At 46.2% G+C, this 16,229-nt stretch overlaps 1 protein-coding gene across 1 annotated transcript; it reads left to right on the top strand.

The window, feature by feature from the left end:
- The first annotated feature begins 12,464 nt into the window (after positions 1 to 12,464).
- Positions 12,465 to 13,939, top strand: LOC142662609 (P2X purinoceptor 7-like). The gene is made up of 3 exons (XM_075840821.1): positions 12,465 to 12,622; positions 13,055 to 13,419; positions 13,750 to 13,939. Exons 1-3 carry the CDS (start codon positions 12,518 to 12,520, stop codon positions 13,937 to 13,939), a joined length of 660 nt encoding a protein of 219 aa, XP_075696936.1. The 5' UTR covers positions 12,465 to 12,517.
- Positions 13,940 to 16,229: the final 2,290 nt, after the last annotated feature.

Raw genomic sequence — 16,229 nt, 5'->3', positions numbered from 1 at the left:
ACTGCTTCCTGTAGATAATGACACAGTGCCCACTGTAGATAGTGCCACATGGCCCCCCTGTAGATAGTGAAATGGTGCCCTCTGTAGATAATGCCACACCCCCCCCCCTGTAGATAGAGCAAAATATCCCACACTGTAGATGGAGCCACACTGCCCCTCTTTAGATGGTGCCTCACAGCCACTTTTTAGATATTGCCACAGTGCTCTCTGTACATATTGCCACAGTGCCCTCTGTAGATATTTCCACAATGGCCTCTGTAGATAATGCAACAGTGTCCTCTGTAGATAGTGCCACAGTGCCCCTTGTAGAAGGTGCCACCTTGCCCTCTGTAGGTAATGCTACAGTGTCCTCTGCAGATAAGGCCACAGTGCCCTCTGTAGATAATGCCAGTGCCCTCTGTAAACAATACCACAGTGCCCACTGTAGATGGTGCCACAGTACCCTCTGTAGATGGTGCCACAGTGTCCTCTGTAGATGGTGCCACAGTGTCCTCTGTAGATGGTGCCACAGTGCCCTGTGTAGATAATGCCACAGTGACCTCTGTAGATAGTGCCACAGTGCCCCTATGCTTGACAAAGGCTGCATTGAGCAGCTGAAACGTTGAACTGTTTACTGCACTGATGGGAGAATAAATCCACTTTTTTGACGACATCTGTTTGGAGTGCTACCTCTCTTTTCTACTTCTTGTTTGGACATTGTGGGATTTAAAAGTTAGATCCATGGAGGTCGTCACCCATCTTGGCCCTGGAGGCTTCTTTTGTTTTGCTGTGCTGCTCACCCTCTCTTTCCACACCCTCCATGTAGATAGCTCCATTGGGGCTACCTCTAGGAGTGGAATCTACAGCCAGAGTGTGCCGATGCTCTAGCCAGGTATTCCTCTTCTGGAGGAGCCCCTGACGTCACTGTCCATATATGGACAGTGACGTCAGGAGCTCCTCCTGGACCGGGATCCCTGGCCAGAGCGTTGCCTATGCTCTGGCTGGGGATTCCTCTCCTGGAGGATCCCCTAACATTACTGTTCATATATGGACAGTGACGTCAGGGACTACCTCTAATACCGGAATCCCTGGCCAGAGTGTCGGCAACGCTCTGGCCAGGGATAGTGCCACACTCCTCCTGGACCGGAATCCTCCTGGACCACTGTGTAGATACTGATGACTTCTGGAGGATCCCCTGACATCACTGTCCATATATGGACAGTGACGTCAGGGGCTCCACCAGGAGAGGAATCCTTAGCCAGAGCATCAGCAACGCTCTGGTTGGGGATTCCACTCCTAGAGGAAGCCCCAATGGAGCTATCTATAGGGAGGGGGTGTGGGCCGCTAACTACCGGGTGGGGGGGTGGTACTATCTACAGGGGTGTATGTGGCACTTTCTACAGGGGACTGTATGGGGCGCTATCTACAGGGGGCTACGTGGGGCACTATCTACAGGGGGTGGCACAATCTACAGGGGATTCCGGTCCAGGAGGAGCCCCTTACCTCACTGTCCATATATGGTCAGTGCTTCGGCAACATATGTGGACAGTTACGTCAGGGACTCCTCCAGGAGAGGGAGCCCAAATGGAGCTAGCTACAGGGAGGGTGTGTAAAGCTATCGACAGGGTGGGGTGTTTGGGGCACTATCTACAGGGGGGTGTGGGTGGCACTATCTATAGGGGTGTGTGTGGCACTATGCACAATATACAGAGGGCACTGTGGCATTATCTAGAGTGGGCACTGTGGCATTATCTACAGAGGGCACTGTGGCATTATCCACAGAGGGCACTTTGGCATTATCAGCGGGGTAGGGGGTGTGGCACTATCTACAGAGCGCACTGTGGCAATATCTACAGAGTTACATAGTTACATAATTACATAGTTACATAGTTTGTACGGTTGAAAAAAGACACATGTCCATCAAGTTCAACCAAGGGATGGGAAAGGGGAAGTGGGATGGGAAAGGGGAAGTAAAAAATGTCTACACATAGGAGTTAATATTTTTTTGTTCTAGGAAATTATCTAAGCCTTTTTTAAAGCCATCTACTGTCCCTGCTGTGACCAGCTCCTGCGGTAGGCTATTCCATAAATTCACCGTTCTCACAGTAAAGAAGGCTTGTCGCCTCTGCAGGTTGAACCTTTTTTTCTCCAGACGGAGGGAGTGCCCCCTTGTTTTTTTAGGGGGTTTTACATGGAACAGGATTTCACCATATTTTTTGTATGTGCCATTCATATATTTATATAAGTTAATCATGTCCCCCCTTAGTCGTCTTTTCTCAAGGCTAAATAGGTTTAGTTCTTTTAATCTTTCCTCATAACTTAGTTTCTCCATGCCCCTTATTAGCTTCGTTGCTCTTCTTTGTATTTTTTCCAACTCCAGGGCATCCTTTCTATGAACTGGAGCCCAGAACTGGACTGCATATTCTAGATGAGGCCTCACTAATGCTTTGTAAAGTGGTAATATTACATCCCTGTCCCGCGAATCCATGCCTCTTTTGATACACGACAATATTTTGCTGGCCTTTGAAGCAGCTGATTGACACTGCATGCTGTTATTTAGTTTATGATTTACAAGTACACCCAGATCCTTCTCAACAAGTGACTCCCCCAGTGTAGCTCCCCCTAGGACATATGATGCATGCAGGTTGTTCGTACCCAGGTGCATAACTTTACATTTATCTACATTAAACTTCATTTGCCAAGTGGACGCCCAAACACTTACTTTGTTTAAATCTGCCTGCAATTCACAAACATCTTCCATAGTCTGAACTATATTGCATAGCTTGGTGTCCTCTGCAAAAATAGAAATAGTGCTATTAATCCCATCCTCTATATCATTAATAAATAAGTTGAATAATAGTGGTCCTAGCACTGAACCCTGGGGTACACCACTTATAACTGGGGACCATTCAGAGTAGGAATCATTGACCACAACTCTCTGGATACAGTCCTTGAGCCAATTCTCAATCCAATTACAAACTATACTTTCTAAACCTATAGTCCTTAATTTACCCATTAGATGTCTATGAGGGACAGTGTCAAATGCCTTTGCAAAGTCCAAAAACACTATATCCACAGCGGCCCCCTCTGTCTAGGCTTCTGCTTACCTCTTCATAAAAACAAATCAGGTTGGTTTGACAGCTTCTGTCCTTTGTAAAACCATGCTGGCTGTCACTTATAATACTATTTATTGTCACATAATTCTGTATATAGTCCCTCAATAGCCCCTCAAACATTTTCCCCACAATTGATGTTAAGCTTACTGGTCTATAATTACCCGGCGAAGACCTAGAGCCCTTTTTGAAAATTGGCACCACATTTGCCCTTCGCCAGTCCCTTGGCACTATACCAGTCATGAGAGACTCACTAAATATTATGAAGAGGGGGACAGAAATAACTGAACTAAGCTCCTTAAGAACTCTAGGGTGTAACCCATCTGGTCCCGGGGCCTTGTGTACATTTATTTTATTTAATTTAGCTTGCACCATATCTACATTCATCCAATTCAGCATATCAACTGATATATTAACAGCACCGGCAGCGGCTACATCAGCTGCTCTTTCTTCTGTTGTATATACAGAGCGGAAGAACCCATTTAGTAACTCTGCCTTCTCTTGATCCCCTGTGACCAACTCCCCATTACCACTATCTAAGGGTCCTACATGTTCAGACCTTGGCTTTTTTGCATTTATATGCTTGAAGAGTTTTTTAGGATTTGTTTTACTATACTTGGCCACCTGCCTTTCATTTTGTATTTTTGCTGATTTTATTACCTTTTTACAGATTTTATTAAGCTCTTTATATTTTACAAAGGCTACAGCTGTACCCTCAGATTTGTATTTTTTAAATGCCTTTTTTTTGTCATGTATTGCCCTTTTTACAGAAGGTGGTTGCCATGTGGGGTTTAATTTTAGTCGTTTATACTTGTTACCTGTAGGAATAAATTTTGCACTATAATTACCCTAAGTAGATTTAAAAATCTCCCATTTATCATTCGTCCCATTATTTAACATTAGTTCTTCCCAGTCTATATCCTGAATTGCAGCCCTCATCCTGGGGAAATTGGCCTTCTTAAAATTAAGTGTTTTTGCCCTCCCAGCCTGTGTTTGTTTTTTACAGTATAGGTAAAATATAACTATATTATGATCACTGTTACCAAGGTTTTCACGAACATTGACATTCCCAACAAGCTCTGCATTATTAGAAATGACCAGATTCAACAGAGCTTCACCTCTAGTCGGGTCTTCCACAAACTGGCCCATAAAATTTTCCTGCAACAGGTTGAGGAAATGTCTCCCCTTTGCAGTTGAAGCCGAACCATGACACCAATTAATATCCCGATAATTAAAATCTCCCATTATCACAACAGTACCCGCCTGTGCAGCCCGCTCCATCTGTTTATATATTTGACCTTCTATCTCTTCAGTTATATTGGGGGGTCTATAGATTACACCAAAAGTAATTTTTTCAGTGTTTACCTCCCTTTGTAATTCCACCCACAAGGTTTCAACCTCCTCACAATCTTCAACCTCTAATTTCTCATTTACACTCACCTTCATATCGCTTCTCACATACAGACATACACAACCACCTTTCCTATTTGCCCTGTCTTTCCGAAACAGTGTAAAACCCTGTAGATTTACAGCCCAATCATGTGAAGAGTCCAGCCATGTTTCAGCAACACCAACTATATCTATATCTTCTTCCAGTATCAAGGCCTCCAGCTCCCCCATTTTGCTTGTAGACTTCTTGCATTTGTGAACATACACTTTAACTTGCCTTTAAATGTTTCACTTTCAGTATCAGAAATGTGATTGTTTGACATTTGGGCCTTTTTATTTTCACTGCTGTTTTGTAACGAAAGGATCTCCTTATCTTGTTGCCTAGTCCTCTCCCCACCATCTGTTTCTCCCCCCACCAATATAGTCTGACCCCTCTCTAACATAACTACCCCTTTATTTTCTACATTGGCCTCCCTCCTCAGCCCTAGTTTAAACACTCCGCCACCCCAGCTAGAATTCTCTCCCCCAGCACAGCGGACCCCCTTCCATTTAGGTGCAAATCATCTGCAGAATACAGTTTGTACCCCAATGAAAAGTCAGCCCAGTGCTCTAGGAACCCAAAGCCTTCTCCTCTACACCAAGTGATGCGCATAGTACAGGCAGTATTCCTGAGAATACAACCTTGGAGGTCCTTCCCTTCAGCTTGTAGCCTAGTTCTTTAAAATTATTCTTAACGCTCCTCCACCTACCATTTATTCTGTCGTTGGTACCGACATGGACCACAACAGCTGGATCATCACCAGCCCCTCCCAGCAATTTCTCCACCCGTTCCACCACATGCCGAACCCTGGCACCAGGGAGACAGCAAACCATTCGGTTGAGGCGGTCTTGGCGACAAATTATTCTATCCGTCTTCCTGATTATAGAATCCCCTACAACTATCAATTGTCTTGGCTTACCTGCATTATCATCCCACCGACTACTAGCTGGGCTGTTCTCCCGGCTGTTAGAGAGATCAGTATCCACTAGGGCTGCCATTTCTGAGACTGACACCCTCGCATCATCACCCAACTTGGCAATTTTGCTTGGAATGTCAGAAACCGGATCGGCCTTCCTTCTCTTTGACCCCTTTCTACTGCCCCTAACTATATTAACACAGCTACTTACCTGATCCTGCTCACCCATGTCTTCACCCTCCAGTTCTAACCCACTAACTGCATGCTCCGTGAGCAGCAAGCTCAGCTCAAGATTGTCTATCCTCCTCAGTGTTGCATTCTGCTCCTCCAGATCTCTAATGCGAGCTTCCAGGTGACCAACATGCTCACATCTGCCACAGAGATATTCACCCTGGAACTCCGGCTCCAGTCGTGTATACATATGGCAAACTGTGCACTGAAGAAAACCTCCAATCTTGCTATCCATTATCCAAGCTACAACAAAACAATGAACAATTGTCAAAGTAAAAGAAAAGAGTACTTACTGAGGCTTCAACTCCTCTTTTCAACTCCGGTTTTAGAACTCCACTTAGATCACAAGCCACTTGAACCACCAAGCTCAGAAATAGCACTGTGGCATTATCTAAAAAGGGGCTGCCCAATCCTGACATTCTTGTGTCTGCCAATTGCTGCCAACTGAGCAGATAGACTGCATTTACCGACACAAACTGGAAAACTGGTTTGTTAAAATAAGCACGTGGAGTGAACTCGCAAATTTCCTGGAAGTTTGAACCTAGCAGTATTATTATAGTAATGTAGTATTGTTAATATAGTAATGTAGTATTATTATAGTAATATAATATTGTTATAGTAGTTCAAATAACTAATTGATTAACGATAGTTTTGTATTGCATCAAATCTAAATTTAATGCAGCCCGTCAACTTCAAATGTTTTCTATGTGTGGCCCATTTACCTGGTTGAGTTTGAGAACCCTGCTCTAGACAGTACATGAGAAAACACCCTGCCTGCAGCTACCACTGGGTGGAGCTCAGTGCGTATAAATTTATACTGCTACTATTTGACTCAATGGAAGCTGTAAAAATCTCTATGCACTGAGCTCCCCTAGTGGTGGCTGAAGGAAATATGACTGTATATCGGGAAGCAGGAGTTAAAGGAACAGTGTCACGACCAACTTTTTTTTTAATATGTTATGTGTTTTAGTGTGATAGATCAATCAATTTTATTAATGTATGTTGCTGTGTTGTACTTTTTACGTTTTTAATTAATTTACTTCTCTATGGGGGCTGCCATTTTAGTTTCCATTACTGTGTGTGTCGATTAACGACACATACAGTGATGGAATACGGCACACACATCCCCATAGAGAATGGGAACGGGAGCCGTCCCATCCACTATAGCGTACGCGGTCTATGTGTGAGCTGCACACACAGACCAAAACTGAGGCGTTTGCTAGAGGGAAATCTGGCGCCATGTTCATGTCGACCGGAAGCCGCGGCAGGACTGTGAGATGACGAGTTCCGGACGCGGCTTCCGGTCATGTGTTCGCAGCGAGGCGAAGGCGCAAGAAGACCAGTCGGAAGAAGTTTGACAGAGAGGAGGTCGCGTCAGGAGCAGGTAAGTTCTGTTCATGTGCGTTTGTGTGAGCAGCCTTTGGCATCATACCAGGGAAGCCTGTGGCATCATAACAGGGAGGCCTGCGGCATCATAACAGGGAGGACTGCGGCATCATAACAGGGAGGACTGCGGCATCATAACAGGGAGGACTGCGGCATCATAACAGTGAGGACTGCGGCATCATAACAGCGGAGGCCTGCGGCATCATAACAGCGGAGGCCTGCGGCATCATACGAAGGGAGGCCTGTGGCAGCATACAAGCAGAGGCCTGTGGCATCATACCAAGGAGGCCTGTGGCATCATAACAGGGAGGCCTTGTTGCATCATGTTTGCGGCGGCCTGTGGCATCATACCAGCGGAGGCCTGTGGCAGCATACCAGCGTAGGCCTGTGGCATCATACCAGTGGAGGCCTGTGGCATCATATCAAGGGAGGCCTCTGCTAGTATTTACAGTGTGGCAGCATTTACAGTGTGGCAGCATTTACGTTGTGGCAGCATTTTCGTTGTGGCAGCGTTTACGGTGTGGCAGCGTTTACGGTGTGGCAGCGTTTACGGTGTGGCAGCGTTTACGGTGTGGCAGCATTTACGGTGTGGCTGCATGTACGGTGTAGCATCATACCAGCGGAGGCCTGTGTCATCATACCAGCGAAGGCCTGTGGCAGCATTTACAGTGTGGCAGCATTTACAGTGTGGCAGCATTTACGGTGTGGCAGCATTTACGGTGTGGCAGCATTTACGGTGTGGCAGCATTTACGGTGTGGCAGCATTTACGGTGTGGCTGCATGTACGGTGTGGCATCATACCAGCGGAGCCCTGTGTCATCATACCAGCGGAGACCTGTGTCATCATACCAGCGGAGGGCTGTGGCTGCATTTACAGTGTGGCTGCATTTACAGTGTGGCTGCATTTACAGTGTGGCAGCATTTACGGTGTGGTAGCATTTACTGTGTGACAGCATGTACGGTGTGGCTGCATGTACGGTGTGGCATCATACCAGCGGAGACCTGTGTCATCATACCAGCGGAGACCTGTGTCATCATACCAGCGGAGGGCTGTGGCTGCATTTACAGTGTGGCTGCATTTACAGTGTGGCTGCATTTACAGTGTGGCAGCATTTACGGTGTGGTAGCATTTACTGTGTGACAGCATGTACGGTGTGGCTGCATGTACGGTGTGGCATCATACCAGCGGAGCCCTGTGTCATCATACCAGCGGAGACCTGTGTCATCATACCAGCGGAGGGCTGTGGCTGCATTTACAGTGTGGCTGCATTTACAGTGTGGCAGCATTTACGGTGTGGCAGCATTTACGGTGTGGCAGCATTTACGGTGCGGCAGCATTTACGGTGCGGCATCATTTACGGTGTGGTAGCATTTACGGTGTGACAGCATGTCCGGTGTGGCTGCATGTACGGTGTGGCATCATACCAGCGGAGCCCTGTGTCATCATACCAGCGGAGGGCTGTGGCTGCATTTACAGTGTGGCAGCATTTACAGTGTGGCAGCATTTACAGTGTGGCAGCATTTACGGTGTGGCAGCATTTACGGTGTGGCAGCATTTACGGTGTGGCAGCATTTACGGTGTGGCAGCATTTACGGTGTGGCAGCATTTACGGTGTGGCTGCATGTACGGTGTGGCATCATACCAGCGGAGCCCTGTGTCATCATACCAGCGGAGACCTGTGTCATCATACCAGCGGAGGGCTGTGGCTGCATTTACAGTGTGGCTGCATTTACAGTGTGGCTGCATTTACAGTGTGGCAGCATTTACGGTGTGGTAGCATTTACTGTGTGACAGCATGTACGGTGTGGCTGCATGTACGGTGTGGCATCATACCAGCGGAGCCCTGTGTCATCATACCAGCGGAGACCTGTGTCATCATACCAGCGGAGGGCTGTGGCTGCATTTACAGTGTGGCTGCATTTACAGTGTGGCAGCATTTACGGTGTGGCAGCATTTACGGTGTGGCAGCATTTACGGTGTGGCAGCATTTACGGTGCGGCAGCATTTACGGTGCGGCATCATTTACGGTGTGGTAGCATTTACGGTGTGACAGCATGTCCGGTGTGGCTGCATGTACGGTGTGGCATCATACCAGCGGAGCCCTGTGTCATCATACCAGCGGAGGGCTGTGGCTGCATTTACAGTGTGGCAGCATTTACAGTGTGGCAGCATTTACAGTGTGGCAGCATTTACGGTGTGGCAGCATTTACGGTGTGGCAGCATTTACGGTGTGGCAGCATTTACGGTGTGGCAGCATTTACGGTGTGGCTGCATGTACGGTGTGGCATCATACCAGCGGAGCCCTGTGTCATCATACCAGCGGAGACCTGTGTCATCATACCAGCGGAGGGCTGTGGCTGCATTTACAGTGTGGCTGCATTTACAGTGTGGCTGCATTTACAGTGTGGCTGCATTTACAGAGTGGCAGCATTTACGGTGTGGTAGCATTTACTGTGTGACAGCATGTACGGTGTGGCTGCATGTACGGTGTGGCATCATACCAGCGGAGCCCTGTGTCATCATACCAGCGGAGACCTGTGTCATCATACCAGCGGAGGGCTGTGGCTGCATTTACAGTGTGGCTGCATTTACAGTGTGGCAGCATTTACGGTGTGGCAGCATTTACGGTGTGGCAGCATTTACGGTGTGGCAGCATTTACGGTGCGGAATCATTTACGGTGTGGTAGCATTTACGGTGTGACAACATGTCCGGTGTGGCTGCATGTACGGTGTGGCATCATACCAGCGGAGCCCTGTGTCATCATACCAGCGGAGGGCTGTGGCTGCATTTACAGTGTGGCAGCATTTACAGTGTGGCAGCATTTACGGTGTGGCAGCATTTACGGTGTGGCAGCATTTACGGTGTGGCAGCATTTACGGTGTGGCAGCATTTACGGTGTGGCAGCATTTACGGTGTGGCTGCATGTACGGTGTGGCATCATACCAGCGGAGCCCTGTGTCATCATACCAGCGGAGACCTGTGTCATCATACCAGCGGAGGGCTGTGGCTGCATTTACAGTGTGGCTGCATTTACAGTGTGGCTGCATTTACAGTGTGGCAGCATTTACGGTGTGGTAGCATTTACTGTGTGACAGCATGTACGGTGTGGCTGCATGTACGGTGTGGCATCATACCAGCGGAGCCCTGTGTCATCATACCAGCGGAGACCTGTGTCATCATACCAGCGGAGGGCTGTGGCTGCATTTACAGTGTGGCTGCATTTACAGTGTGGCAGCATTTACGGTGTGGCAGCATTTACGGTGTGGCAGCATTTACGGTGTGGCAGCATTTACGGTGTGGCAGCATTTACGGTGCGGCATCATTTACGGTGTGGTAGCATTTACGGTGTGACAGCATGTCCGGTGTGGCTGCATGTACGGTGTGGCATCATACCAGCGGAGCCCTGTGTCATCATACCAGCGGAGGGCTGTGGCTGCATTTACAGTGTGGCAGCATTTACAGTGTGGCAGCATTTACGGTGTGGCAGCATTTACGGTGTGGCAGCATTTACGGTGTGGCAGCATTTACGGTGTGGCAGCATTTACGGTGTGGCAGCATTTACGGTGTGGCTGCATGTACGGTGTGGCATCATACCAGCGGAGCCCTGTGTCATCATACCAGCGGAGACCTGTGTCATCATACCAGCGGAGGGCTGTGGCTGCATTTACAGTGTGGCTGCATTTACAGTGTGGCTGCATTTACAGTGTGGCAGCATTTACGGTGTGGTAGCATTTACTGTGTGACAGCATGTACGGTGTGGCTGCATGTACGGTGTGGCATCATACCAGCGGAGCCCTGTGTCATCATACCAGCGGAGACCTGTGTCATCATACCAGCGGAGGGCTGTGGCTGCATTTACAGTGTGGCTGCATTTACAGTGTGGCAGCATTTACGGTGTGGCAGCATTTACGGTGTGGCAGCATTTAGGGTGTGGCAGCATTTAGGGTGTGGCAGCATTTACGGTGCGGCATCATTTACGGTGTGGTAGCATTTACGGTGTGACAGCATGTCCGGTGTGGCTGCATGTACGGTGTGGCATCATACCAGCGGAGCCCTGTGTCATCATACCAGCGGAGGGCTGTGGCTGCATTTACAGTGTGGCAGCATTTACAGTGTGGCAGCATTTACGGTGTGGCAGCATTTACGGTGTGGCAGCATTTACGGTGTGGCAGCATTTACGGTGTGGCAGCATTTACGGTGTGGCAGCATTTACGGTGTGGCTGCATGTACGGTGTGGCATCATACCAGCGGAGCCCTGTGTCATCATACCAGCGGAGACCTGTGTCATCATACCAGCGGAGGGCTGTGGCTGCATTTACAGTGTGGCTGCATTTACAGTGTGGCAGCATTTACGGTGTGGCAGCATTTACGGTGTGGCAGCATTTAGGGTGTGGCAGCATTTAGGGTGTGGCAGCATTTACGGTGCGGCATCATTTACGGTGTGGTAGCATTTACGGTGTGACAGCATGTCCGGTGTGGCTGCATGTACGGTGTGGCATCATACCAGCGGAGCCCTGTGTCATCATACCAGCGGAGGGCTGTGGCTGCATTTACAGTGTGGCAGCATTTACAGTGTGGCAGCATTTACGGTGTGGCAGCATTTACGGTGTGGCAGCATTTACGGTGTGGCAGCATTTACGGTGTGGCAGCATTTACGGTGTGGCAGCATTTACGGTGTGGCTGCATGTACGGTGTGGCATCATACCAGCGGAGCCCTGTGTCATCATACCAGCGGAGACCTGTGTCATCATACCAGCGGAGGGCTGTGGCTGCATTTACAGTGTGGCTGCATTTACAGTGTGGCTGCATTTACGGTGTGGCAGCATTTACGGTGCGGCAGCATTTACGGTGCGGCATCATTTACGGTGTGGTAGCATTTACAGTGTGGCAGCATTTACAGTGTGGCAGCATTTACGGTGTGGCAGCATTTACGGTGTGGCAGCATTTACGGTGTGGCAGCATTTACGGTGTGGCTGCATTTACAGTGTGGCAGCATTTACGGTGTGGTAGCATTTACGGTGTGACAGCATGTACGGTGTGGCAGCATGTACGGTGTGGCATCATACCAGCGGAGGATTGTGGCAGCATTTATAGTGTGGCAGCATTTATAGTGTGGCAGCATTTATAGTGTGGCAGCATTTATAGTGTGGCAGCATTTTTAGTGTGGCAGCATTTACAGGGATATTGTCTGTCATCCGATCAAATGAGCTTGTGTGGCATCCTATACTGGGATATTGGGTGGCATCATATACAGGGATAGTGTGTGGCATCTTATCAAATGAGCTTGTGTGGCATCCTATACAGGGATATTGTGTGGCATCATACCAAGTAAGGTGGTGTGCCATTATATCAAAGGAAGTTGTGTGGCAGCATATGCATGGAGGCATGTGGCAGCGTATACTGTTTTTTATTTGACGTTTTGGGAGAGATATGTATCAACTTTTGTTTCAAATTGTCAGTTATGGCGCCCAAGAGAAGTCGGAAATCCATTGATGACAATAAACCAATAGCAAAACGAATACCACCAACATTTACCCCAGAGGAGAAAGCAAAAAGAGCCCAGGAGGTAAGACTTTGTGCAGTTGATGTCTGTGAAATGCTTCACTGTGCTGTTGGATAGCACGCTGACTCTTGCATTTGTGGGGGGCCAAGCACACCCCCATATACTTGTTTGAATGGAAATCAAACCGGTAGAAAAGTTAAATTTGTAAGCCAACTTTTGGTCCTCCATTCCATTCCGAATATTGGTTCCTATATTTTTATTGTCTTTTCACTCACCTTCACCATTGACGTTAGTGGAGCGCACACTATGGAATATACCTATGTTTCGGGTCTCGTTTTTAGCTGGAAAAATGTAATTATTAGCTGTACATGTCCACTCCAAAAATCAATGATAAATAAGTCAATGTCCATCTGTTCCTTTCTGTACTGTTGTCACAATCTGGATAATCTTCACTTACATTGGATTTTATTGTGCCAATTTTTTTTTTGTTTTTAGAGAGCAATATTAGAGCAGGAACTACGAGCAAGGTGTCCCAAATATCAGGATCCAAATCTAATTCTTGTACAACAGCCAATGAGAAAACGGCCAGAACAGAGTGCGAGCCAAACTCCTTCAGCGTCGGTGCAACCGGTGGAATCGTGGTGTCGGTGTGGGAACTGCGTTAATTTGCCGACAGAAGAGGAATGCGTCTGTTGCAAAGTTATACGTAATGTGCTAAACAAAATGGAGGAAGATGAGCCGATTAGTTGCATTACAGAGCATCATACTTTTATTGGCACATGTCTGTCCAAGGAACAACTGACCCTATGTGAAAGCTATAGATGTTTGGGTCCAACACGTCAAGCACCGCTAAATAACAGGTAAGGAAATTAGTTTGTGTTCCAGTCAAGTTTCAAAGATGGTATTGTGATCCTAACCTTATTGCTCAAAGAAATATTATTATGTGTGCTTTCAGCAGCATGCATGTGTCTAATATGTGTCTGACAAATGTTATGTGGTCCCTGTAACACTAGAAGTAAATTTTGTTCTTGTTCCACGCACCAATTCAACAATGTCTGTCGCTCCAGCGTTTGTGAGCCGTTATGTATTATTGTAAATAATCTTACCATGTCAGGGGTGACAGTATACGATTGGGGTCTGTATAGTGTGCAAATACGATTGCCTAAACATTTTTTTTTTCTGATGTATAGGTCCTTACGGATGGTTGCATACAGAATGTTCACCGTGTGGGTTCACGGTTACCTTGGACGAAAAAACAGGCGTACTATTCCAGCATGTGCAGTTCAGAAAGTCAGAGCGATGTTTCCAGAAGAAAATCAAGTATATGTTGGTTTCAAGCTAGCCAATGACAATAATGCTTCTGAAATGGCCGATTTTTGAAATGTGTTTGTTTACTTTACTATGCTATCTTTTTCAATAATAAAAAATTTAAAATCCAAACGTTTGATGTTTATTTATTATAATATATTAACACAGCATAAGTATTGTACATAACAAAACAAAATATACAGGATATAAACTGCTAGTGTTGATTCTGAGGAAGGCGAAAACCCATTGTTATTTACGTTTTGTTCTTCATTAGTGGGGGAAATTCCTTCCCGACTCCAAATATGGCAATCAGACAAAATCCCAGAATCAACACCCAATATCCACAGATAGTTTGCTTACAAATTATTACAGTAACAGGCAATATAAATAGTGGCAAATCGTTGTACGCTTTTTTTGTGGAAGGGCAAACACAACATAGTTCAGTACATTAAAAACGTGACTTGTGAGCTAGAACAGTTGATGCTTTATCCGGCCGTGGTTCTGTGGCTATGTTTGGTGGTAGGGTCAATGTACGTGTTTGCCAACTATGTTCAATTTCTTCTTTTGTCAATTTGATCACATTTACAAACATAGGAAAGAGGTGTGAGAAAGACATTGGTACGTACTCTTTCTTTGCAGTCCATTTTTTGCTTAGTTTAGAGAAAACTACATTATACCTCATGCTACCAAGCCGATCCGACTTTGTGGTCTGTCGGTGGACTCTAGATTGTTCCCGTTTTGTATTATGATTATGGGCCAAAACACCAAGTTTTGTCCGTGCTTCCATTCCGTCTAAAGAAAAATGTATTCTTTTCGGTCTGTATTTTAGAATAAAGCTGTGGAATACCTCGATTTTTCCTGTATGACAGAAAGATGACAAGTGGAGCAAGTCTTTCAAGAATTGTTTATCTTTGACAATCTTTTCAAGCGCCTGATAGGCTGCCGATGTTGTTGACATCCAATTGTGTTTGCGATCGTCATCAATGTCTAAACATCTGTGATCACATTGTGTGACAATGTCCCCCGGGAATTCATGTACATTACAAATATGTTGAAGTACAGAGAGCCATTTTTCCCGCAGCACATCCACATTACCGCAGCTAGTACTACAGCAGTACCAAAAATGATTGGTTATTGACGTGATCCAATCAACAATTTGGGAACAGTTTTTTTTTTTACTTGCAGCCTTCAGCTTCTTCCGAATGGACTTAGCATAATGCCATATATCAAATTGATGTCCAATCTCGGGGTATTGTTCACGTATTTTTTTGCGTATGGAGACATGACGGTCTGTTGCAAGAACATACACATTGAGCCCATCTTGAATAACACGGTTAAGACAGTTTTGAAAGGCCAAACTTTCCATAGCCACAGAAGATGTGGTTTGTGTAACCTGAACGATTTCAAAGTCAACAATCTTGTCGCTCTTGTAATCCATCAATGTGTACACACAATATTTTGCATTATGCCCAGGGCTATCACATTGTCCGTCACCAAGGAGACACAATGGTGTTTGTTTGATTTCTTTATGAAGTTCCATTTTTTCTTGTTTCCAGTGAATGTCCACCACTGGAAATAATAATTTTCTTTGGTGACGAAAGTAAGTGGAATGTGAAATAAATTGCACCCCAATCGATTTACAAATGTCAGACATCTTGGCATAGTTCCCACCATTAAATAAAATGGAAGCTGCAATCAGAACATTCCCAACCGGTATCCGATTACACTTCGGTTGACTTTCCCAAAAATAATCATGTCCATTGGGACATTTCCCTTGTAGCGAAAGATAGGTACCTTGAAGGAATTTGACTGTGTTTTCTATTTTGTGGCCACAGAAACACGCGCACTGAGCAACCAGTACATCTAAAGCCGATTCAAAAACCAAAAATTTACGCTCTTTTACTAGCTCTTCATCTGCTCGTTCGGAAAACAAATTTGTTGTCACGTTGTCAAATGATAAACTAGAATCTGGTGGTTCGTAGTCCAGATCTGTTGGATCATTTATGACAGTAGAAGAAACAAAGCTTTCCTCGGGATCCTCAAATATGACTTTGCTTGATGTTTGTCTTTGTAAGCGGGGGGTTGAGAACGTTGATGGGTAAAAATGATCCAACTTCATTGTTATTTGGTTAGCAAAAGAAAGTTCTTCCTCTGGAAACTGGCATCCTGTATCCAATGTGAAGATGTGCGATTGAGTGGTTGCATCTCTTATTCTTTTGAAAGGTGTGTTGGTGGCTCTCGTTGACAATGTCGTATGTCGGGTGTTTGTTGCTGCATTTCTTTCGAAAAATTTCCTCTTGACACCAATTTTTACATGTTTCACTCCCATGACTTTGGACATTGACGTTGGTGGATCGTTTTG

The sequence above is a fragment of the Rhinoderma darwinii genome, chromosome 10, assembly GCF_050947455.1.
Source record: "Rhinoderma darwinii isolate aRhiDar2 chromosome 10, aRhiDar2.hap1, whole genome shotgun sequence".
Classification (NCBI taxonomy): Eukaryota; Metazoa; Chordata; class Amphibia; order Anura; family Rhinodermatidae; genus Rhinoderma; species Rhinoderma darwinii.
The sequence above is the reverse complement of the archived record's forward strand: the minus strand, read 5'-3'. Positions and strand labels throughout refer to the sequence as shown.

Bases quoted from the DNA above. Each gene is read 5' to 3' on its own strand.
- LOC142662609 (XM_075840821.1), top strand. From the start codon at position 12,518: ATGGCGCCCAAGAGAAGTCGGAAATCCATTGATGACAATAAACCAATA. The intron at 12,623-13,054 runs GTAAGACTTTGT...TTTTGTTTTTAG, and splicing joins AAGCAAAAAGAGCCCAGGAG to AGAGCAATATTAGAGCAGGA. The intron at 13,420-13,749 runs GTAAGGAAATTA...TCTGATGTATAG, and splicing joins CAAGCACCGCTAAATAACAG to GTCCTTACGGATGGTTGCAT.